General features: G+C 51.3%; 1 protein-coding gene across 12 annotated transcripts in view; it reads right to left on the reverse strand.

Annotated features, from left to right (window-relative positions):
• Nucleotides 1-26,001, reverse strand: part of PHF14 (PHD finger protein 14) — a 1,195,141-nt gene that overhangs the window by 942,963 nt on the left and 226,177 nt on the right. For all 12 annotated transcript variants that reach the window (XM_086941991.1, XM_086941985.1, XM_086941984.1 and 9 more), the window contains 2 exons: nt 22,103-22,214; nt 19,754-19,891 (listed from right to left, as the gene is read on the reverse strand). In XM_086941991.1, coding sequence (XP_086798117.1) covers nt 19,754-19,891; nt 22,103-22,214 — 250 coding nt within the window. The remainder of the gene's footprint in view (nt 1-19,753; nt 19,892-22,102; nt 22,215-26,001) is intronic.

Below are 26,001 nucleotides of genomic sequence, written 5' to 3' on the forward strand. Positions count from 1 at the left end.
ATCATCAATCGGAGATACCCTCGTTGAAGGAGAGTCCGTTAGGGTAGGAGAGTAGTTTCTGTGAGAGTGTGTCGAGGAAGAAGTAGAAGGAGTTCTTCGCTCTCTCCTTGTGCTCCTTGATCGTGATCTACGCCTGCTGGTTCGCACCCTGGAGCAGGATCTTTCCCTCTGGCGAACTGGGGAGCCTGATCTTTCCCTTTGGCGAACCGGGGAGTGTGATTTTTCCATCTGGCGACCTGGGGAGCGTGATCTTCCTCTCTGGTGAACTGGAGAGTGTGATCTTTCTCTCTGGCGAAATGGAGAGCGTGATCTTTCTCTCTGGCGAACTGGAGAGCGTGATCTTTCCCTTTGTCTCACCGGAGAGCGTGACCGTTCTCTAGGCCTAGAGAGCGGTTGCTGCATCTGATACGCTGTTTCCTTGTCCTTAGCCCAGTGATGAAGAGGCTTATACCATCTCGGCGAAAGCCTAACAGTAGGCGACTTTGGGGCTGAATCTTTCACTGGGGAGCGTGATGGAGGCGTTGCATCCCTTTGCGAATGCCTGGATTCCTCGCTGGCCGACTTATAAATAATTAAATCCGGGCCAGAGTCTGAACCTGAGCCATCCGCAGATCTGGAGCGACTGCAAAAGCCCCTCTGCTCTGGAGACCTCTTCCGCTTGGCAGCGTGACTGTCACTCACTTGCGAGCCATGGTCATCCTCCGCAGCTGAAGCGGATCCAGAAGACCTCTGAGACTGCTGTGCCGCTGGTTGAGGCTGAACTACTGGAGTCCCATGCCTCGACGTCTACTTCGGAGGAGGTGAAGTCCATGAAGGCTTTTCCAACGTCGAACTTTGCTCCTCTCTCGACGGTGAGTGTCCTGCAGACACTTGTGAATGCCTAGACGTCAAAACGATGGTGTGACGCCGACGGAGGAAGCTTCGACGTCGAACTACCATGGTCCCTCGACGACTATGAGTGTCTCGACGTCGAGTGCAGATGGGTCGTCGACGGAGAATCCCTCAACGTCGATCGCCCATGACCTGGCGACGACGGAGGATGCTTCGACATCGATCGCTTCTTCAACGTCGATCGCCGATGCCCTGGCGACGACGGATGCTGCTTTGACGTCCATCGCCGATGACCTGGCGACGACGGAGGATGCCTCAATGTCGAGCGTCGATAACCAGACGCCGACGGAGGCTGCCTCGACGCCGAGCGCCGATGACTAGGCTACGGCGGAGGCTTCGACGTCGAAGACTCTCCCTGAGCCTTCGACGACGAGGGTCTCGACGTTGAGCCGCCCTGCTTCAACTGTGACCTCTCTCTCGACGCTGCACGTCGCCCGGTTGACAGCAGCGGAGATTTCTTGAATTTCGACGCTTAAGACCTCACCTTCTTCGTCGTTGGAGACCTCGACGCCGATCCTGACGCCGAAGGAGAATAGGTCGGGACTTTTTTCGACGTCGACCGCTTCATAAGTCTCTTTGAAGACCTACCTCTCTCAGAAAGTCCATAAATCCTGCTTCTTTCTCTGTCCTTGATAGTTCTGGATGACAAGGACTGGCAGTGGACACAAGATGCTACCTCATGAGAGTCAGGTAGACAGCGAATACACACTGGATGGGTGTCTGACGAAGCCTTCTTATGCCCACAGGCAGGGCAGGTGTCAAAGAGAGCCTTAGGCATTTTGACAAAAAATTTAACTTTTTTGAGCCCAAAAAAGGTAGAACTATCTCTCTAGGGTAAAAACCCGTCGAGTGAGATAAAAAAATTGAAGAAAACACCAAGTAATTCTGACAGAAAATCAAAAAAAGGTGGGAGCTGTTAACCGGGGTCCTGACAGAAGGAGCCGGAAAGAACAACTGACCTAACTGTCACCCGTGAGGCATGATGGGTAGCCTGGAGTCAGGGCTGCCTTAAAGGCACAGTGCCAGTTTTTTGGTTGAAAATGCTTTCATTTTCTATGTTATTGCTTTTCAATGCAGCCTGAGGCTAGCAATGTCTTTTATAAGCAATTTTCAGGAGTTATGAGTGGTTTTACTCATTAAAACACAAAATTCAAAGGATATTTGATTTAATGTGTTCTTTATTTCCTTTATAATTGCAGTACATGTACAAGGTTTTACATTGTATTAGCCTTTTTTTGGAGCTGCATTGGTGTGAGAAAAATAATATATGTACGTACATATATGTGGAGTTAGATATGTGTTTTTACATATATATTTTCATATTGTTTCCGGGGTCCCGCACATGGGCGGGAATATTCAGTGCTTAGGACTTTGATGAGGATCCCCTGGAAGAGAACTAAGTGATGCAGTCTGTGTCTTCACGGTTTCCACCTTGAACTGCAGATGACAGACTGCAGGCCCATAGGAACTGGTGTCCACAGATCACTCGCCCCAGTCTTCTTCCTCTGAAAAACCCCAGACATCTGGGACATGCTGCACCTTGCTCCTGCTGGACAGACACCATTTGTGTTGGCATGCTTCTTCCCTCTCTAAGCAGCAAGGCAAGATCATAGTAATTCAAGTCATGTATAAATCTCTTCCAGAAAGAGGTCGGACTTAAGTGATATCCTCTCTCCTCCAGGAAGCTGGCTGCTGGGCAGACATCAGCCCTGGTTGCACAGCAGTCCTGCAAGTATCCCCTCAGTGCACTTTGTTCCTTGGACTTAAAGGACTTGGGAATGGAACAAGTGGGGTAGCTGGGTCCCACATTTAAACAGCAAAATCAGACAGGAGATGTATATCCACTGTCTGTACCTTCATAATTAGTTTGTGGTGGTTCTCCTTTTAGGTATCTTTTGAAGAATGCTCTCCAGACACAGCTTTTGAGTTGAAAGATATGCCTCATAGCAGTTTTTTGATCATTGAAAGACAAAAGCTGCTACTCACCTAAACCACGGTCAACAAAGACATCAATTGAGAGTTCTCATGTATCTGAATGCTTGAGTGAACAGGAGGATGCAGGAAACAGGGAGATAATGCGTAAGATCAGGACATAATCTCAAGCCCCTTCCTAAAGCATCTGAACCATATCCCAAATGTCCTGGCTCCTCTGAGTTAGAGACAAGGCTCAGAGATATGTTATTTCTAGTACTTCTCCTATGAACAAAAGACACAGAGGGCTCTAGGTGAGACATGGGCATGTTGATGGAAGTCGAAAAGCACAGAAGATGTTTCCTGCAGGTTGTACAACACCATCTGCAATGTTCTGGCCTTAAGCAGCAAGTCGCCCAGGTATGGGAATACAGAGACTCCCGAACGTCTCAGATTAGCCACATCCACTGACATCACATTTCTGAAAATTCGAGGTGCCAATGTTAGTCTTAATGAGAGGACTGCAAACTGTTATTGTGTGGCTCCCACCAATTAATGGTGGTACCCCCTCTGCGATTAAAGGATCAGTATGAGAAATACACCTCCTGCAACCTTAGGGACAACATCCAATCTTTCACAAAATAACCTGGGATAGGGACAGCATCTTGAAACATTCATTGCACAAGAACAAGCTAGAGACCCTAAGATCAGATAAAAACAACCATCCTTTTTTTGGGACTAGGAAGAATCTATTCTAGCACCCCTGTCTGGGTATCTAACTATGGGACCAACTCTACTTCTACTTAAAGCTGCAGGATCCACAGATAATATCTACCTGCAGGGACTAAGAGTGATCAGGGAAATATTTCTAAAATGATAGAGCATACTCTTCTTGAAGGGGAAGATAAAAGTGGCTTTCCAGGTGGGCCGGAGGAAGAGGAGGATGAAGGTTGCTGGGCTTGGCAACTCATTTCCTTGCCTCCATACTCGTGAAGAAACTGATTCGGTTGAGTGGACCTTCACATGTTGAAAACTCCAGAGAAGCTGCGGAACTAATGAAATTGTCCATAGTCTCTGGTAGGAGAAGGGAAGACCAATGAGCTCTAGGAATCCCTGTGTCTTCCTAAATCTCTCTCCAAGGCACCATCAACTTTATTCCCAAAGAGCAGTGTCTTATCAAATGGCATGTCCATCAACGTCACTTGAACATTGCAGGAAAATCTAGTCAACCTTAATAAGGCATACCAGTGCTGGGCTACCGAAGAGCCTATGGCTTTAGCCATAGAGTTTACTATATCAAGGCTCATATAATGATGTGCCAAGAGGTGTCCTGGTCATCTTTCAATACTTCGGCAAATTTGTCTCGGAGGGGGACCGGCAGATTTTGCACTACCATGGCCACCATGTTTCAAAAAGCATGGGTGTATCTGCCCAGCAGACAGGTGAAACTCAATGACAGAGGGATCTCCTCCCTGGTAACAACAATGCTGATACCTTTTTCAATTACCTATCTTGTGGGGGTTCAGGATAAGCTCCAGGATTGTTTGGTGCATGAAGACAATTAAACCACAAGGATTTCTGGTGACGGCTGAACGAAAAGAAATGATGGGTCTCCAGGTGCAGATTGTACCCTTAGGCTATTAAGCTGTTTATGGCTGGCCTCACTGTGAGCTAATCCCTGGTTACCTTCAAAGGGTCTAGAGATGCTTCATTAAATGGGGTAAAAGGATCCGACAGCAGAAGCTAGTTCATCAAGATGTTAAATCTCAACTCCACTATATGCTAAGATAATTCTAACACCTACGCCACCTTCCTAAAAACAACATGGAACAGGGGCGTGGCCAAGATGGCGACCGGGACGGACGTGTAGCTGCGGAGCTCCTCGCCCCGATCCCCTGTAACCCCCACGATAGCCCCTAAAAATAGATGAATTGACTCCCCCCCACGCACTGCACGACGCGGGGCAGACCCGGAGCCCCGGTGTACGAGCCTGCGGAGCCGCTACTGCCCATGTACGCTGCCACCGCCGACTGAGGCGGGAAGGTGCCGAGGAACAGGCCCTGCGCTGGTCGGGCCTGCCACGGCCCTGCGATCAACTGGATCTCATAGCGGCGCTATATCTGCTGATCGGAGCCGATCCCCGGCGTGGGGTGCCCCCCCAAGACACAGGGAGGCCGCCTGGAGTGAAGAGGCGTCTCGCGGCTGAGGTGCGCCGGGTCCCGAGAGGTCCCCAAATCTAGCCCCCGGCTTGGGCCTGCGTTGGACCCGGAACCGGCAGTGAAGAAGTACAGGAATCCCACTCTGGTCCGCCCAGGCTGCCAGAGAAGAGACACATTTGGGGCCGGCACAGGACCGCTGCCCTCTGGGCTTGTGCAGCGAAGTCGTGGACACCGGCGCCCGCGCACCCGAGGCGGACTGGGGCCGGGGTGCACTGTACGCCGGGCCCCGGCTTGGGCCTACACGGCAGAGGGGGACGATCGAAGCACTGACGCAGGAGGCACGCCAGGCACGACAGAAGTGTGCCCGCGCTAACCCATCTCCCGAAGGGCCCCATTGCAGCACACAGCGCCCTACATCGGGCCCCACACAGAGGCGCTTCATCGGGGCCCCGGCTTGGGCTCATGGAATACGACTGCGGGCTTGACAGAGGCTGGAGTGAAGGTCCCGCTTCGGTGTGGCTGCTGAGAACATTTGGGGTCTGCCCCGACCTGTGGAGCCGGGCCTCCTATCCCGTTGTGAGGGGCCTTGGAGTGCTGCCTGCAATCCGCCTAGCAGATTGGACGATCCGAAGCACGGCAACATTGGAGGTGAGGAGTTGGGGGTGCTCGGGGGGCCTGGTGATCGCGCCCCCGGCTGGAGGAGAGCTGGTGTCCGTCCACGGAGGGATCCCCCTTCGGACCCACTAAGAACTGCCTACAGTGCCCGGGTGTGAGAGAGCTGAGCTCGGGATACGTCTTGGGCACGTGCTGGGGGCCCTGTGGCTCACTCGGACAGTGGTGTGTTGCCCTGGTCTGTGCTGCTCCCTGCCATTCGGGGGCGCAAATCGAGCCTCCGGAGGGGGTAGGGCACACTCAATACTCGCTTGCATCTCAAGGCACACTGCCAGGGCGATCAGGTGACTGGAACTGCAGGCCCAAATCTGACACTGCACTTCAGCTCTACTGGGAAATAGGCTGATCTTCTTCTCACCCCACAATGTCGAATGCCAACCGCAGAGGGGGCCGGCCGATTAATGAATTGCTTATGAAAACTTCCTCTAAATCCGAGAAATCCCAAGCGTCCGCATCGCCAACGGCTCCGGCAGCCACTTCGACCAAGGAGGCTGAAGATGCCCCTATCACAAAGTCATTTCTAGAAACCCTCTTCAACACGTTGCGTGAAGACTTTCAGACTCTAAAACAGGAACTGGTGAGTGAACAAAGGGAACTGCGCCGGGACCTGGATGGTTTTGGGGGAAGAGTGGTAGCGGTGGAAGAATCTAATCATGCACGCTGTGAAGACATGGTGCACCTCCAGCAAGAAGTTATCAGTCTTCAAGAGCAGCAGGTGGGCCTCCAGGCCCACGCGGAGGATCTCAAGAACCGCTCTCGACGGAACAATATACGGGTTCGGGGAGTGCCATCGAAAGCGGAGGGGAACAGCATCACGGAATATCTCCAAGACCTCTTCCGAGAGGTCCTCAACGAACCTGCTGACTTCCCCATTCGCATCAACCGAGCGCACCGAGTGGGACTGCCCCGCCGGGCTCCAGCCCCCTCCCCGGACATCTTGGCGTTCCTCCCGGACTTTCCCCTGAAAGAGAGGATACTGAGGGAAGCACGTCGGGCATAACCCATCCTCTTCCGAGACAGCCCCATTGAACTCTTTCAAGATCTCTCAGCTATCACTCTTCAGAAGCGCAGAGACTTCAAGATCGTCACCATGTTCCTAAAGGACAAAGGAGTGCCATACTCCTGGGGTCACCCGTTTCGCCTGATCTTCAAATGGGAGGGTACCCTGCACCAACTCGGCTCACTTCAAGACACTTGTGCCCTGTTGGGCCTCGAGCTTCCCGACGACACTTCGGATGGGGACTCCAATCCAGGGTCATCGCAGGCTGCCCGGACCCAGCCGTCTGGAGGAGGCTGGCAACAAGTGAGGAGACGCCGCGCGCCTAAAAACCGCCTCCGACCGGACCCGGGGACGATTGCCAAGGACAAGGCCGCAGCCATCGAAGAGGTCGTTAAAGACACTGCCACTAAATCCTAAGTGTGTCTCAGACAGGGGGCCATACTTGACGCACTTTCTCTGAGTCGGGGGGGTGGGGGGGAGGGGCTGGGGGCCGCATGGGTCGCCACTGCCACAGTCTCCTTTACTTCTTCAACCTACGGGCCTGAACTGACTCTGGATAGGCCTGGGACTATGACTTTGGGTTGGGAACCACAAGTTGGGGTTAGGGTGAGAAAGGGAGGGAAATGTTGTTGGATGGGAGGGACAGGAATGGCTCCGGGCGAGAGGGAGGACAGACAGCTTGCCGCCCGGAAGATTGTTTGGGATTGGGATGGGGATCAGTTTTGCGGGGGACACAAGGGTGAGACTGAGGGAGGGGACCAACAGCTTTTGTGTACCGATAATTGTTCCCTGCACATGTTGATGGGTATGTTGCTACGCTGTGCCACACCTGCACTACTCCATGATGTCTGATACACTTAAGGTATTGTCCCTCAATGTGAAGGGCCTCAACAATCCAATTAAGAGGAGAGCTGTAATTTCGTACCTGGAACACTCAGGGCAGACGTCTGCTTATTGCAGGAGACTCCTCTCCTACCTAAGGATTGGCACAGGATGCGATCCAGAGCCTTCCCTCACCAATGTTTTTCATCACTCCCATCTAAAAAAGCGGGAGTGGTTATGCTTGTGTCCCGACGCTTTTGGGGCCGAGTGGGGGTCAAAGTGGGAGAAATCAAGGGCCGCCTCCTGGCATACACCCTCCTTATAGGGAACAGCACATTGACAGTCGGCTCCATTTATGCCCCAAACACTGGCCAAGAAACCTTTCTCAAAAACGCACATTCGGAAGCCCTACAGCCCCCTAACTCCCTCCTGCTCATTGGGGGGGACCTCAACCTAGTTATGGACACGCACAAAGATAGGTCCGGACATCAGAATGGGGAGGCGGGAGCGCTGTCTGAAGCGGGTGGGTTGTGGCTCAAGGAGAGGGGCCTGATGGACCTTTGGAGGGCGATACACCCCAAAGCAGTACACTTCACATTCTACTCACACGTACATCACACATACGCGCGCTTGGACCATTTCCTAGGCTCCTCAGAATTAAAGACCCGCGTCACCGATATCTCCATTATCCCGGCGGCCCTCTCTGACCACAACGCGATAGAATTGACACTAACTGTGCCCAAGACCACGCGCACCCCAGGCTCATGGCGGCCTAACGAGACCCTTTTGCAAAGACCGGCTGTCGCCACACAAAACCATAAATGCATTTCGGACTACCTCGCCACTAATGACGACTCCGTAACCTCAATCTCGGCCCTCTGGGGTTCCCTAAAAGCGGTGGCTAGAGGGGAACTGATTGCAATAGCGGCTGCAGACGCTAAAATCCGCAAAGAAAAAAGAGACGACCTCACGACACAAGTGACCGAGTTGGAAAGAGTTCACAGTCGCACTGGGGCTCCGAGAATCTGGCAACAGTTGAAGGCCGCTAGAGCTCAACTGGCCAGCCTTGATACCGACAGGGCAGAGTTTGCTGCCCTCCGACTCCACCGCTCTTACTACGTAGGGGGTAACCGCACTGGGCGCCTCCTAGCTAGTGCCCTAAAGGCCAAGACCCAGCGCTCCATAATTACCACCCTCCTAGACGACTCCGGGGAGGCCCTCACCGAAGACAAACAGGTCGCGGACGCCTTCCGCTCATTTTACGCTTCCCTATATAGCGAAGACAAAATATCGCCCGCCGACGTCTATGCATACTTGCAATCGGCGGATATCACGCCGTTGTCCAAAACGAACGCGGAAGCCTTAGATACTCCTATCCGTGTGGACGAAGTCCTGGCCGCTATTTCTCGCCTGCGCCCGCTCAAATTCCCAGGTCCTGATGGCTTCTCCTCAGGCTTCTATAAACTCTTCGGCCAACTCTTGGCACCGGTACTCACGAGATTGTTCAATTCATTCACTGGCCTGAGTTCCATACCCCCGGATATGCTCGCGGCGGAGATAGTGGTGCTGCCCAAACCGGGCAAAAGCCCAACACACTGCTCGGCATTCCGCCCCATCTCGCTACTTAATCTAGACCTGAAGCTGTTCACGGAGGTACTAGCAGCCCGTCTGGGCCCCTGCCTTCCGGGAATCCTAGAACCGGATCAGTCGGGCTTCGTCCCGAATCGCCAATGCAGCGATAATACTAAACGGCTCCTACACCTTGTCGATAAAGCTCACTTCCAGGATTCAGACTCAGCGCTGCTGGCTATAGACGCAGAGAAAGCATTTGACCGGGTCGACTGGACCTACTTACAAATGGTCCTGCAACCTTACCACCTGGGCGACCGCTTTCAGGCCGGGAGAGCGAGTTGTTACTATCACCCTCAAGCTAGGGTTCACTTGGGCAGTCTCAGATCAGATCCCTTCGAGATCCAACGAGGTACGCGTCAGGGATGTCCTCTCTCGCCCCTCTTATTTGCCCTTTACGTGGAGCCGCTGGCGCAGAAACTCAGATCATCCTCGTATACGCGGCATTACTTTCGGCCATGAACCTCACATGGTGGGACTGTATGCCGATGACGTCATTGCTGCCCTTGACACACCGTCCCGCTCTATTCCTGCCTTCCTGGAGGAATTGGAAAGTTTTGGGGCAGTGTCTGGCTTCAAAATCAACCGGGGGAAATCCTGGATTCTGTCCTTGGGCAGAAACGCCCACCCTCACACTCCGACACTAGACTTCGGGTGCGATTTGCACACAGCTACCCAGCTCCCATACTTGGGAATAACTCACTTCCAACACTGACGCGACAGCATCCCTTAACTATAAAACGCTCGCCTCCCAGATCCGGGCCGATCTTACACGTTGGTCGAAGCAAAAGAAATGCGTTACTTACCTGTAACAGCAGTTATCCAGTATTGGTGTCTTTCATAGATTCACATGCCTGAATCATTCCCCGTCGCCGAGACGGGAGCCTCCGGTACATAAAAAAGTAATGTCCTAAGGACATACATAGAGAATATAGGCCTAAGGGCCTCCCCTTTTGGGGCCTTTCCACGTCCTTATGTAAAAGGACCGAACTCTCATCGTTAGCCAATCAGCTCCGACCTCCTTCTAGAACCTTCCCGGGAGGAGCCTCCGTCCCTCAGATTTTCGTACGCACCCAGCTAGGGTGTCGCAATGTAGACATAGAGGTACGTGAGTCCTTACCGGGGAGGCGGGAGGGTTGCATGTGAATCTATGAAAGACACCAATACTGGATAACTGCTGTTACAGGTAAGTAACGCATTTCTTATCCAGTATTTGGGTGTCTTTCATAGATTCACATGCCTGAATCAGAGTAGCCAGCAGTTATACATGCATAGTGGTAAAGCACATTCTCACATCTAGCAGGCCTGCATAGATTACAGACAACCTGAGAGAAACATGGTAACATACAGTCATGCATATAGCAGAGAAAACCATGAAGAATGTGCATACCTGGATGGCGGGACGAGGTAAGGCTCACCTTATTGGAAGAGATGGCGCAGCACCGCTTGTCCCACTGCAGCGTCCTTCTGCAGTTCGATGTCCAGGCAGTAGTGCTTGGAAAAGGTATGCGGGGACTTCCATGTCGCCGCTCGGCAGATGTCCAGGATCGTCACTCCAGCGAAGAGCGCTGCTGACGTTGACATCGCTCTGGTCGAGTGGGCAGCCACTCGGTCTGTCAAAGGCCGTCCGGCCTGATCATGGCAGAAAGCAATTGCTGATGAAATCCAGCGTGAGATGCTCTGTTTTGTCAAGGGCAGCCCCATTCTCGGGTTGCTGTAGGCTACAAAGAGTTGAGAAGACTTCCTGACGTCTTTGGTCCTGTCCAAGTAGAATTTGAGACACCTTTTAATGTCCAGGGAATGCAGCGCCCTTTCCGCTGCCGTGGAAGGGTCCGGAAAGAATGACTTGAGGACAATTGGTTCGTTCAGATGAAAGTCTGACGGCACTTTAGGAATGAATTTAGGGTTGGGCCTGAGTACCACTCGGTCGTGCCTGAATTGGAGATACGGTTCCTGAATGGACAGCGCCTGAAGTTCGCTGACCCTTCTGGCCGACGTCAGGGCTAGCAGGAGAGCCGTTTTCCAGGAAAGATGCTTGAGCGATGCCCGGTGTATGGGCTCGAATGGGAGTTTCATCAATTGGTTTAGCACCAAGTTCAATTGCCAGGTTGGAGGAACTTTCCGAGGCCTCGGAAAGGATCTGTAAAGTCCTTTTAGAAATTGTTTCACCAGTCGACTGGACCAGAGGGAGGGTCCCGATGGGGTCCTGGTGAACCTAGAAATCGCAGCCAGATGAACCTTAATGGAGGCGTGAGCCAGTCCCGATTGAGCCAGGTGCAGTAGGTATGGTAGCAGCTGTACTGGGGTGACCCGGAGCGGGTGTAAGTCGTGTTCCGAACACCACACGCAGAACCTCTTCCACTTCAGCGAGTAGGTCTTGGTCGTGCTGCTCGCTCTCGCCTTGGCCAGTACTGCCCTGCAGTCCTGCGGTATGTCTAGCTCCCCGAACTCAAGGTGCTCAGGAGCCAAGCCGACAAGTTGAGCGAACGGAGGTTCGGGTGGTGTACCTGGCCTCCGGACATTGTCAAGAGGTTCGGGAGTTGTCGCAGGTGAATCGGGGGCCTGGTGGATAGGCGAAGAAGATCCGAGAACCAATGTTGTCTCGGCCAGTACGGAGCAATCAGTATCAGCGTGCACGGTTCCGTCCTCATCTTCCGGAGGAGCCTCGGTATCATCGGGAACGGCGGAAAAGCGTACGCAAACACGCTGGACCAGCCGATGGAAAAAGCATTTCCCAGCGACCCCCGTTGGGGATGCCAGCTTGCGTAGCTTCGGCATTTGGTGTTCTCTGCCGTCGCGAAGAGATCGATCCTCGGGGTGCCCCATTGTGAGAAGACGTGGGCCACCGTGTCGCCGTTGAGCTCCCATTCGTGGGAGAGAGAGGTCTGCCTGCTGAGGGCGTCCGCGATAGTGTTCTCCTTCCCTGGAACGTACTCCGCCTTGAGGGAGAGGCCGTGCGCCACCAACCAGTTCCAGATTTTTTGCGATTCTCGTGAGAGAGAGAGAGATCGCGTTCCCCCTTGTTTGTTCAGGTAGTGCATCGTCGTGGTGTTGTCTGTTTTGACGAGCACAGGGGAAGGGCCGATGCGTGGCAGGAAGGCCTGTAGAGCCAGGTACACTGCCCTCAGTTCCAGGAGGTTGATGTGTAGTTGTGTTTCCTGGGCGTCCCATTTGCCGCTGACTCGAAGGTCTAACAGTACTGCGCCCCAGCCTTCCAGTGAGGCATCGGTCGTGATGACCAGTGGTGCCGGCGGCAGGAGGAACGGCAATCCGGCCGTCAGGTGAGTCCTGTTTCTCCACCACAGCAGGGCCTTTATGATGGCCGGCGTGATTGTGAGAATGTCGTCGAATGAGCCTGAACACTGTTTCCATTGTCTCGCCAACGCTTCCTGTAGGGGGCGCATGCGGAGCCTGCAGTGCGGTACGAGGAGAATGCATGAAGACATCATCCCTAGCAAGGAGGTGAACGTCCGGACCTTGATGCGAGGCTTCTTGGCCACCGCCGTGGCCAGAGACAGTACTTTGCAGATCCTGTCCTCTGAGGGGAAAGCCTTCGCATGCTCCGTGTCCAGGGTTGCCCCTAGGAAGGTGATCCTCGTTGACGGAGTAGTGCATGATTTTTTGAGGTTGATCGTCAGACCCAGCTGTTGGAAAAGAGCGCTGCAGGCGTTGAAGGAAGCCAGCGCGTCCTCCGGGGAAGGAGCCTTCACCAGCCAGTCGTCCAGGTAGGGGAACACCTGGTGACCCCTTTGTCGCAGGAAGGCAGCCACGGGCGCCAAGCACTTTGTGAAGATACGTGGGGCAGATTTGAGGCCAAACGGCAAGACCTTGAACTGGTAATGTCTGCCCGCTATTTCGAACCTTAGGTATTTCCTGTGCCTGACGAGGATGGGGACATGGTAGTAGGCGTCCTGTAAGTCTAGGGAGACCATCGAGTCGCCTCTTTCCAGTGCACCCAGGATCTCCTGGATTGTGACCATCCGGAAGGATTGACTCCGTAGGAAGGCGTTGAGCGCCCGGAGGTCTAAGATCGGCCTCCACTTGTCCCCTTTCTGTTGGACCAGGAAGAAGTGGGAATAAAAACCCTTCCCTTTCTGGGAGTCCGGGACCTTTTCGATGGCTCCTTTGACTAACATGGCAGCGACTTCCTGGAGAAGGAGGTGCAGGTGTCTGTGAGTACGCTTCAGTGGAGGGGTGTTGGGAGGGGTGTTGACCAGTTCCAGGGAATGTCCAAATTGAATTATTTGTAGTACCCACCGATCCGTAGTGATTTTTCGCCAATTGTGGAGGAAGTGGGTCAGTTTTCCCCCAATTCGAAAGGATTGAGACGGTGGTGGGACTGGCCGGAGTAAGTGGTCACTGGCGGCCGCCAGCGCCCTTCTTGGCGGATTTGCCTCTGAAGGACGATCTCCCATAGGATGACTGTCGGGACTGTTGTTTCTGTTGGGGTTGGTTCCTGTTGCCATAGGAATAGGACGACCGATTTTGGTAGGAACCTCTGTAGGAGTACTGACCTCTGGAGCGGCCTCCCCGAAAGGATTGGTTCCGGGACTGGAGGGAGCCCAGAGCCCTCGCCGTGTCGGTGTCTTTTTTGATGGCCTGGAGTGCCTCGTCTATCTTCTCCCCAAAGAGGAATTGCCCATCGAACGGCATATCCAGTACCTTAGATTGGACCTCCTGCCGAAAAGACGTCGCCTTGAGCCAGCCCTGGCGGCGGAGCACGGCAGCCCCTGCCAACTGGCGGAATCCCGTCATGGCTGCGTCGATGGCGCAGTCGATAATTTCAGCCGCGGAGTTTTGTCCTTCCGCCAGAAGAGCTTTCACCTCGTCCTGGACCGTGGCCGGCAGGCCTTGCAGGTAGGGAGCTATGTCTTCCCATAGCTGGCGGTTGTATCGGCCCAGGAGGGCGATGGAGTTTGCCACCTTGATGGACATGGCGGATGTGGTGGAGAACCTCTTGCCTATGGTGTCCAGCTTCCTTCCTTCCTTGTCCGGGGGCGCGGACAGCGGCGAGGAGGGGTTTCGGGATTGTTTTTGGGCCGCCTGAGTGACAACCGAGTCCGGTTTGGGGTGGCCGGTCAGGCAGGCAGGTGCGGAGTTCGGGGCCTTATATTTTTTGTCTAGGCGCGGAACCACCGCCGGCACCGAGGCAGGCGTGAGCATCAGCTTCTTGCCCTGTTCCCATAGAAAGTCTATCAGAGGAATAGACTTGGTCGATTTCTGTGTGTGCTCCTTGAAATCATGGAGGAAGCATTCCGTTTCCGCGGATTCCACCGCCATGTGAAACCTCCTTGCAGCTCTGTCCACCAGTTTGTGGAAACCTCCCACGTCCGCTGCTTCAGAGTGGCGTGGTCTCGGGGATGCCGGGGCAGACGAATGGTGTGATGACGCAGCATCGGCATCGTCGTCTCTGTGGTCCGAGGCGACGTCTTGCACCTCGCCTTCCTCTAAGTCCGTGTCATCCTCCTCGCTTTCCGATGAATCCTCCGCCTGTGTTTGCGGTCGGAGTTGGCTCCGAGGACGGGCCGGGGGAGCGGAAGGGTGCGAGGCCGACGGTTGCGCTTGGGTGACCGGAACCTGGGCACCGCTGTCTGCGTCCGGGAACCTTCGTTTATAGTCCTGCACCAGGGATTTCAAATCGTTGACCAGAGACAGTGGCAAACAGATCATCGGGGTTTTCACCGTGTCTACGGTCAGGGAGCTGCCTTGATACGTCACTCCGTCCCGGATCTCTTGGACGTCCTGGTGTTCTTCGTGAACCTCCTGTTCTTCGTCCGACTCCTCACTCTGTAGTGTGTCTTGTTCTTCCTCGGGTGCCAACTCCACCGTTGGGAGAACCGAGGGCGTTGGACTCGAGTGAATAGAGACTTCGACCAATCTCGATTCTTTCCAAGATGGCGCCGGGGTCTCTTCCGACGACGTGCGTGAAGATAGCGCTCCCGCCAAGCGTGCCGGTGATTTGGGCACCTCCGTCAGGGTTAATGGTACCAATTTTTGCGGGGGTAAGGGTTTCGCCGCCTTACTGATGTTAGGGTCGTGGACCTGGGATATCTTTGTCGAAGGTGTGGTTCTTGAACTTGACTTCGACTGTTTAGGAGACGAACTTGACTTCGATGGCTTAGGTGACGAGCCTTCGGTATGAGGTGTTTTCGGCGAAGGCGTACCTGAAGATTCAGACCTCTTAGGTGACGAAGAGGCGGCCTTCGTATTGGATGAAGGTTTCAGAGGAATGGTCGAGGAGACCGGTGCGCCTGAGGACGCAGTGGTGGTCGTCGTGGTCGCCGTGGAGGGCGATGAGGCCGTAGTAGTCGACACAGTGGTCGTAATTGAGGTGGTCCGCTTAGTAGATGGAGCGGGCTTCTTGAACCTCTGGCCATCCTTAACAGACACGGAGGAGGTGGTGGAGCGTGCCTCCGAAGGCTTCCTGTGCGCCTTCTTAGGAGGAGTGTCTGTCTCTCCAGGGGATTGCACCCTGGGTCTCTTCTTGGAGACTTTGGAGGTCGCGGAGACACTACCCTCGGAAGATTCCAGAGTGTCTCGGACCTTAAGCCTGTCGAGCCATTCGCGAAGGCGAGTTTCCCTTTCCTTAACCGTCTTCTTTGGGAAGGCTCTACACACCCTACACTTGTCAGTGACGTGGTCAGGGTACAGGCAATATAAGCACAGGTCGTGCTTGTCCTCCGCTTGAATCCGTTGCTTGCCGCAGGAGGAGCAGGCCCTCAGGAGGGCTTTCTTCTGTGAGTCCGCCATGGACGAAGTTTTCTTATTAGATTCCGACATGTAGTCGATGCTAGGATGAAATCCTTTTCGTACAAAGTGAACTTCGGTGAAGTTTGAGACTTCGAATTTTGGAAACCTGAAGAGCTCAGGTTGGAGACTCCCTAGCACAACGTGCGGTAGAAAAATCTGAGGGACGGAGGCTCCTCCCGGGAAGGTTCTAGAAGGAGGTCGGAGCTGATTGGCTAACGATGAGAGTTCGGTCCTTTTACATAAGGACGTGGAAAGGCCCCAAAAGGGGAGGCCCTTAGGCCTATATTCTCTATGTATGTCCTTAGGACATTACTTTTTTATGTACCGGAGGCTCCCGTCTCGGCGACGGGGAATGATTCAGGCATGTGAATCTATGAAAGACACCCAAATACTGGATAACCTCTTCTTGCTGGGCCGTGTGGCCGCAGTGAAAATGTCAGCCTTACCTAAGATTTTGTATATCTTCCAGACCCTCCCGATCCCACCGCCACCTGGTGTCCTGCCGGCCTTACAAGCCGCCCTCCACCAGTTTATCTGGGGAAAGAAACGCGCGCGCCTGCATAAACAAATAGCGCACAGAGATGTGGACGAGGGGGGTCTCAGAATCCCCAACCTACTGCAATATTTCCAGGCCTCACAGCTCCGCTACCTGGTGGAATGGTACAGACCAGAATCCAAGAAGAGGTGGCTGTTCCAGGACAGAGCGATGGCCCAAACGTCACTGTGGAAGATACCATTCCTCGCTCGCCAACACAGACCGCGATATCTCCTTCAGTCCCACATTATGCGCATTATCATGAAAACTTGGGATACGGTGGCGGTCAAGAGAGGCTTAACGACTTTTCCTTCCACTCTCATGCCAATCCTGGATAACCCGGAATTTCCACCAGGCAACGACCCTCGTGCCTTTCCACAATGGCGTGGAAAAGAATGCCGCTCTGCTGGCTATTTCTTTGATTTGGAGGGCTTTCTTCCTCTCAACGACATTGTGCAGGACTATGGGGTGATCAGGCCTCACCTGTTCCAGTACTTCCAACTCCGCCATTGGCTCTCGAGCCCAGACTGCGCTCCCCTAGCAAGTCGGCAGCTAACACCGTTTGAGAAGTGGCTGATCACGAAATCATCAGATCGACACCTTATCTCAGACCTTTACAAGCTGCTATCACCCGCGGTCAACCCAGGTAAAACGGCAGGGCAGAAGCGCTGGGAGTCAGAATTTGGCACGACATTGTCACCCAAGGAATGGGGGTCTATATACTATAGAGCGGCACACACCACACGTAACACCACTGCCAGAGAAGCGGCGGTGAAACTGGCCATGTACTGGCACCTCACCCCGGTCAGACTCAATAGAGGCAACCCACTTCGAAGCGCGTTGTGTTGGCGAGGATGCGGCGAACGAGGCACTTTGACTCATCTCCTGTGGGACTGCCGCGCACTCCGAGATTATTGGAAAGCGGTTCTGGATGATATTGACTCTACCTTTCAGACTGAAATACCACGCTTTCCCGCATATGCCATTCTGGGATCAACCCAATGCACTTACATTTCCCTTGAGATCCCCGCGCGGCAAACAGATGGGCATCGCCATGCAAGCAGCGTCACAACATATCCTATCACTCTGGGGCTCACCCACCTCCCCAACCCACACTGGATGGCTGCATAAATTATGGTTCACGCTGGGCATAGAGCGTATTCAGGCCACATTAACACACACCACAGACTCCTTCCAGAAACCCTGGCAACCGCTTTTATCCCTTCTATCCAAACAATTTCACGAAATCACTTGCCCAAAATACCTTCGCACCCTAAGGCTCACAGGGCCACCACAGGATCACCCATGAGCTCGAACACCTTGCAACATACGATTCTAGCCACGTCTTACCACGGGCCCCTAGTAAAAGGCATACTGGTCGGGCGGAGGGAGGGAAGGGATGTTGGGAAGAGGGAGGGGGGTTAAGTTTCTTTTCTTGTTTGGGTCGGTTGACCCCCTTTACGAAGCACCTCAACTACAGCACTGGCTCTACGTATCCTTATTGGTATACTGCCCATGCTTCCTTAATGACGATTAGAGAAGTCGTGCCTGTCTGTCTCGCCAGCTATATATACCTGCATCTTCATTGCTGTATTGATATACCATCTTTCGCTTTTGAAACCAATAAAACAAATTTGAAATTAAAACAACATGGAACGGTGATACCTCCGGAGTAACAAAGCCTGAGGGGCACTGCATCTCAGTCTAAGTTGATATGTCTAAGCCACTGGCATTTTAGTAAGGCAAGGTAGCCATCTGCATCCAGAAAAACAGGGTGGTAGCAAGTTCACGAATTCCTCATCCAATAAGTACTCCACTGAAGGAGAGTATGGGGAGGTGACCTACACTCCGGAATCTAAAACAATGTGGAAGAGTGTGTCATACGATCTACATCTCCTCTCGTTGTTAGGTTCCTTCTTCTTATTCTTGGAGGAATAAGAGAAGGAGGAATAAGAGAAGGAGGAACAGGAACTCAACTTCGATGTGGATCCCGACCATAAACTGCATTAAGCCTGACACTGGTCATGCACACAAAAGATAAAAATCTTGGTCTCATGCTCTTTGATGGTTTTCTAGTGCGCAAGGCAGTACTTGTCACACAACCAGGAATCATGCTTCGACACCAAGCACCAAAGGCACACATCAGGAGAATCAGAGAATGACATTTCTTGACTGTAATTACAATGTTTGGAGAAACATCGATACCTACTGCTCAGAAAAAGTTTGCCATTTTTTATAGAATATCCTGACAAACATTAAAAAAAATCACAGAAAGCAGCTTTGGATCAATGTCGTAGGGTGCATAAAAAGGGGAGCTCATATTGTGCACCGGGGTGGCACTGTAGGGTTCCAGTGATGTCACAAATGTGCAGTTTTTAGTGCTGAGATGATGCGAGCACCACCTACTAGCAGGGGCGGCTGGTGACATTTGACAGTGGTGAGGCGTAAGCTAATTTGCATATTGCACCGCAGCGAGTAGTAGTATGTTTAAAAGCACAAAATGGTGTCTTCATATGTCCATTTGAAAGTGCTGTGTGGATACTTTATACCAACCTCAATTACAACACAAGTAAACTAAATGAAAGATAACTGGCTAGATGATATTTGTAATATTACGCAGTGCTTTAATGTTTTTATAATGCATAGAGCAGTGATATTTCTAATGAGGCAGAGACTTCCCAGTGTGATACAAAGCCACTGTATTTATAATGAGCAACAGAGTGGACATTTGTTGACATTTGTAATGAGCCACTGAGTCATAATGGAGTACAGAACTTACATAAACGAACTGAGGCTGCAGTACGAGGGAGAGAGAGAGAGCTCTGCCCCCCCAGACAGGGGGTTATGTACCAGGGCTATGTATTGACCAGCCAATCCTGGCGCTGGTTTGGCTGGGGGGGCACCATGACTGCTCGCCCAGTCGCCCTGTGCAACCCCGGGGGCTGCGGACCGCCCCCTGTTCCTCTCTCTAAGGGGGAATTTACAGGAAAACAATCTGCGCATGCGCGGGCATGTTTGTGCCCATAAATACACTTGCGCAGCTGCAGCAGGCCCATCCTCTCCGCCACCCCCACCCCCTCCCCCCCCCCCCCCGCACACTCCGGGAAAGTCAGGTGTCTCCCGGATTCCCGGCCGGCAGGTAACGTGATTTTTTAAAATATTTCTGTATTTGGTTTTTAGTGATGACGGCGACGCGGTGGGTCCATGGGGCTTAGTGAGGCTACGCCCCTACGCCCCAATGGACGCACCGCGCCTGCCTACTAGTGCAGGAGAGCTATGAAAGGTTTCCAGATCAAGTCCGATACCTGGGAATGTTCAATAGGTGAGGAACCTGCAGGGAGAAGAATCCAGCATAAATGTATTTACAAGATTCTCAAACCTAACCTCCTCAGCAGCTGCTTCAGACAGAAGTCCTTCCCTCTGAGCACATGTCACATGGAAATAGGCTCTGCACATTCCAGCATCACAGCTAATGCAGACACCTGTTCTTGCAAAACGTGGATCTTCGCAGAAAGTACACTCCTGAAAAAAAAATTGAAATATATACAGGATACATGCATGCTTAGATTTCAAGATAAATACACAAGCAAGCTTATACAAACCGATGTATATTGTAACTCATCATGTTCACGAGACTTCTACCGAAGACCCCCCCCCTGCCAAATACACCTAAAACATATAATAAAATACAAAGCAGACAGATGACATCAGCACGCAAAAGCACTTCTAGATTGAGACCTTGAAGACAAACGGTTTCAGAAAAGGTAAGAAAAAACAGAAAAAATACGCTATATTTGATTTAGCCTCTATGCTTATAACCAAGAACTCAACAAGCAATCTAGAGAAAGTGCCAAGAGGGTTCTTCCCGGTATAACATTCCACCTTTATTTCAGGTCCCTATATCACAATAACATTCATCAGAACAAGAACAGTGAACAGAACAAACAATGATAAAAAAAAGTCTTACTCTTTGTACCTTGTATTGCTCTTTGCAAGTTTGGAAACAGGAATTGTGTGATGATGCTGATTGGCATAACTAACCTGCCGCTTCACAAAATATGTTGGAAAAAATTACACTAGTAGAGATATAGCGCTTCCAGCTTCAAATCATTTACAATGGGTCCACATTCATGCTCAAGGCCAGGGAACATGCACTCATGAGTCGCAGGGGAGAGGCAGACACATGGGGTGGTCAATGCTAGGTCCTCTGGATCGCACAATTGGCGACACTGAAGTTGAGAGCACTCAGATGGTTCAGGCCTAGTACGTTTTTCAAAACAGTAATATTGTATACAAGACTGAGCACATAAACACTTTCTATCCGAATTAAAAACATTTTTTTTATGCTAGTGGCATTGCTTTTTTAAATAGGCTCTTCTGTAGTTAAGGAAGAGTCATCATGTAGTTAATGCCATGTTCTGGATGGTATCACAGTGCTTACATTGGGTGTCTCTATTTTCTAAGCTCTCTAAAGCTGTTAGTTAACGTTCTCAGACTGTGGACCTTTTAATGAACTCATCTGCCAGTTGCCTCAAATGAGAACAATTTAATAGGAAACAGCTAAGTTACTAAGCACTTAGGAGCATGCATGTTACTAGACTCCTGCATTGGTTTTTGCATTCACGGACTGGACCAATTTAAGGACAATATTCTCTTCCACATTTCTTTTGTTTCTTCAGGAGTGAATGTGAAACATATTTTAGAATCTCACATTGATATGAGGCTCTCTCTAAATGTGCTGGGTAAATATACAGCATTACAATCGTTCACTGATTTCAATCGCTAGAGTCCTGAGGTCAAGTGGGGCTGGAGGTTATCTTTCTAATTAGTATTCCTAGAATGTATATTTCACCTACCGAATTGCTTGCGCCATTTTGCCGTTTATTCTAGAATATTCGGGTGAAGGCATCAATTACAACTTGCGCACTCATGCAACCATGAGCCCCACCTCAGCTCCCCCGTCTGTCTTTCGACGTTAATTATACCCATCAGTTTTGTTATGCATAATTTCAATAGTTTGATATTTCCTATGGCCAAATTTCCTGACTGCTCGTGGTACAGTCTATTTGTTTCTTAGCAACAGGTAAGAGTGGTGGGATATGACTCAATTACAAACTTTCCACTTGTATCCTCGAGGAAAGGAGCAGAAAGTAATGCTCTTTCATTGTGTTTCTTTGCGTTTAAGGTCCGCCTTAGTGCTTGCCCATCCTTTCTTACACCCCAGTAGTGATGATGTGGGTAATTCATTTCAGTCTGTATCTTGAGGTCAATAAACACGATTTATTTAATAACAAATAAGTAATTAAATACAACTATTGACCAACTTGCTGGAGTGAACTCTCTTGCCTATATGTTGTATGCACAGTATATAAGAAGATTCTGTAAGTCATCTTCTCTAGGATGAGCATCCTAACAATAGTTTACTACACTTTTTAGAATAATAAAACAAGTATGGCTAGTGTTGGATTTCGATGAAAGTTTTTTATGACGTAAGAGGTAAGCCAGGCAGCCTTTTAATCCAGTGAATCAATAGAGGTCAGAATCAAATCTTCTTGCGCTAAAACGGATGTTATAGAGAACACAGGGTTGTAGAATCCGAACCGCCACACACAAAACACATATAAAAAGGTATCTTAGTGGTATGAAACGGGACTAACTAAACATTGCTACTAGAGATATTACAAAAAATGCACACTCCAAAATAAATGCTGGGTGACTATGTTTGCCTCTTACCTTAGCACCATACTTTGAATAATTCATTTCTGTGAGAGTCACAGGACGCAGTTTATCGATATCCCCAAATGCAACTCCAGGAACATAGAGGGCACAAACTATATGGACCCATCTGTAACAGCAAATAAAAAAACAGAATTAAACATATATTAAATATAAACAAAAATACCTTTTTAAAAAAATAAATTTGAATTAGAATTGCATATTGTGCCACCTGCTATTTTTATGCATCAACAACCTTGGGAAGGGCACCGAGGATCTTAAACACTAGTTTACTGCTGATACTTGGTTTACTGGCTTGTTCAGGTTATCTGCCTTTGTTCATGTGGGGGCATGGTGAGATGATGGAAGTAAGGAAGAATGTGCCTATATCCACAAGGCTCTTCTGACCCAGGGCAACAGAAAATAATGCTCCTTCCTTTAAGAGGGGTGCATTCAAAACTCTGTAGAACACGATGCCCGGCGAATTTGGAGGGGGACAATGGAAGTGAAAGTCTCTTCTTGGGCCTAATTAACAAAACTGAGGACCATAAAGTAGGAAATTTGCACAAGTCAGAAAAGGGAGCAGTTCTAAGGCAAGGGAATAAAAGTGGTGCGATCTGAAAGCTTTATTCGAAGTTAGGAAAAAGTACCCTAGTAAGGAATTTGGTTAATTGGGCATCTGGTGTAGCAATCAAAAAGGAAACTAAGGATTTTTAAGAATACGTTCTCTCATGTCAACACCAGAATGTCTTGCGTTTCTTAACAGTCTACTCCTAATTGCTTTGCCATTGTGTCCTTATCAAGAATTGATCCTCACATTGTGGCCATGCCCTTGTGCCTGAATCGACCGGGCACGCTTTCCCTTACTTTTCTCTATATTTTACCATCTTATTTTGTAGAAAGGGATTTTGGTCTTGCCTTGCAGATTATGACTGCATAGATAATTTACATTAGCCTGTGCAGTGACAAACCACACTTCGATCCATACAAGTCTATTTCATGAAGAGAAACTGCTGATAAATGTCTCGGGTGCAATAGAGAAAACTATGTTTTACTTTGATCGTATATCTAAGCTCATAAAGAAATTACCTGTACCACTTAGTTTACTGAAAAGTTATCTCTTCAAAGATATTAACTAGGTATCCATCTAGAACTTCATTCAGTTTTTCCACTGCTGCAAGAATCTCACGTAAAAGTATAGGGCAAACAAGAAAGAAGCCAAGAACTCTGAACTTGCAGTGGCTATATACAACAAGAAAATTAAACTTGTATACATGAAACAACTAGCCAAACAACAATCCATATACTAAATAAAGCACGTCAAAGATCTCTGCCAGGATAAATAAAAAGATGTGTAATAAGAAACATGAAGATGAGTGGATACAGGAATCAAGAGCTATAGGAAAAACAAAAACCTCCCCATAGAGAAGCACTGAACAAGCATTGGAAATGCAATAGGTCTCGCAGCATTAGAGTTAGTGCTTTTAGAATTGTTTATGGGTTTTTTTTGTAAATCTTTAGCATTTTTGTTTCCTGTAGCCAATGCTAAAGAATTACAAATAAAAAAAGCCATAAACAATTCTAAAAGCTCTAACTCAAATGCTCCGAGACCTATTGCACTGTGTGAGGGTGAGGGGTTGAGGGTGAGTGAGGGTGGGTGAGGGTGAGTGAGGGTGAGTGAGGGGTTGAGGGTGAATGAGGGGTTGAGGGTGAGTGAGGGGTTGAGGGTGAGTGAAGGGTTGAGGGTGAGTGAAGGGTTGAGGGTGAGTGAGGGGTTGAGGGTGAGTGAGGGGTTGAGGGTGAGTGAGAGTGAGGGTGAGTGAGAGTGAGTGTGAGTGAGGGTGAGTGTGAGTTAGGGTGAGTGTGAGTTAGGGTGAGTGTGAGTTAGGGTGAGGGGTTGAGGGTGGGTGAGGGTGAGGGGTTGAGGGTGAGTGAGGATGAGTGAGGGTGAGTGAGGGGTTGAGGGTGAGTGAGGGTGAGTGAGGGTGAGTGAGAGTGAGGGTGAGTGAGAGTGAGGGTGAGTGAGGGGTTGAGGGTGAGGGGTTGAGGGTGAGGGGTTGAGGGTGAGGGGTTGAGGGTGAGGGGTTGAGGGTGAGGGGTTGAGGGTGAGGGGTTGAGGGTGAGGGGTTGAGGGTGAGGGGTTGAGGGTGAGTGAGTGAGGGTGAGGGGTTGAGGGTGAGTGGGTGAGGGGTTGAGGGTGAGTGAGGGTGAGGGGTTGAGGGTGAGGGGGTGAGGGGTTGAGGGTGAGGGGTTGAGGGTGAGGGGTTGAGGGTGAGGGGTTGAGGGTGAGGGCGAGTGAGGGTGAGGGTGAGGGCGAGTGAGGGGTGAGGGGTTGAGGGGGTGAGGGTGAGGGGTGAGTGAGTGAGGGTGAGTGAGGGTGAGTGAGGGTGAGGGGTTGAGGGTGAGGGGTTGAGGGGAGGGGTGAGGGGGTTGAGGGGGGGTTGAGGGTGAGTGAGGGTGAGGGGTTGAGGGTGAGTGAGGGTGAGGGTGAGGGGTTGAGGTCAGTGAGTGAGGGTGAGGGTGAGGGGGTTGAGGGTGAGTGAGGGTGAGTGAGGGTGAGGGGTTGAGGGTGAGTGAGGGTGAGGGGTTGAGGGTGAGTGAGGGTGAGTGAGAATGAGCGAAGGGAGAGAGGTGTCTCCAGGGCGTCACGGCAGACAGAGAGAGAGTGGGAGAGAGGAAAAGAACGGCGTCCGCGATTACTGACACTTCAGGAGAGAGGGCGCGTGAGGAGAGCTGAGAGTGACAATGTCAACAAAGGACGGGAGGGCATGAAGAAAGGAGACCCCCTTGCAGAGGTGACGGGCAGAGAAGAAGAGACAGCGACTGGTGAAGGGTCATAGACAGAGGGCAATGGGAGAGAAAGGCGACATTGGCAGGGAGAGAGAGCAGTGATGGAAACACAGTTCATTAGACAGGAAGCATAAAGGGTGTGAGGCTGGAGGGGGTACCAGGTGCGGCCCTCGCTCGGGGAGACGTGGTGGAAACAGAGAGAAGCGCTCCACAGCCAGAGGCAAAAGACGGGGTCCGGGCACAGGCGAGGAACGAGGGCACATTGGGTACAGGCAGCATTCATAACAGGGCGCGCTGGTGAGCGCCACCTGCAGGAGGAGTGATTCACCGCGGCGGCACAACGGAGCCTGTGTGCAGCGGCAGCGGCGGGCCGAGGGCCTGCTTGTTTTGGAACAGACGTGTTGCATTGAAAAAATAAAGTTTACGAGGGCTTGAACCGGAGCTCAGCGACCGCTGCTCTATTTTAAGAAGCGTCTCGCGCTGTCACATAGACGCAGGCAGCGCGAGGCGCGTCTTTGCTCGCTGAAATGGTTTGCGAGATGTTTGTCACGAGCAAATGTAGCGCCTTGAAATAATAACGGGGCACTGCGCTGAAATATTGTGTAAATCAGTGTGCATAAAAAAGGTGGCGTTCTGAATTGAAAATGTACATACTGGCTGGTTTGTCACTCCTTGATTCTGGTGGTGAAAACCCTAACAAGACGAAGAGAGCGAGAGTGAGCTGGCCCTGGAAACGCCTCCCCTCCCTGCTGTTTGTTTCAACAGAAAGAGGAGAGGAAGCAGCGCTGCTTGCCAGCACAGCCGCCCATAGGCAACAAGACGGAGGGAAGAGAGGGGAGGGGGGAGGAGAAATGCGACACGGCGGGAAGGGGAGGGGGCGGAGCGGGTAAAATAAACAAGACGGAGGGAAGAGAGGGGAGGGGGGAGGAGAAATGCGACACGGCGGGAAGGGGAGGGGGCGGAGCGGGTAAACAAAGACGGACGTGCACACGCTTTTAAGCTCAATGCGCATGCGCATTGAGCTTAAAAGTCACGGGCACTGCAAGGAATCGCCACGATTCCTTGCAGTGTGGATAAAGAGTGGATAAGTCCCAATACTCTCGCCTTGCTCGATGCGCATGCGCATC

Source organism: Lissotriton vulgaris, chromosome 10 (genome assembly GCF_964263255.1).
Source record: "Lissotriton vulgaris chromosome 10, aLisVul1.2, whole genome shotgun sequence".
NCBI classification, from domain to species: Eukaryota; Metazoa; Chordata; class Amphibia; order Caudata; family Salamandridae; genus Lissotriton; species Lissotriton vulgaris.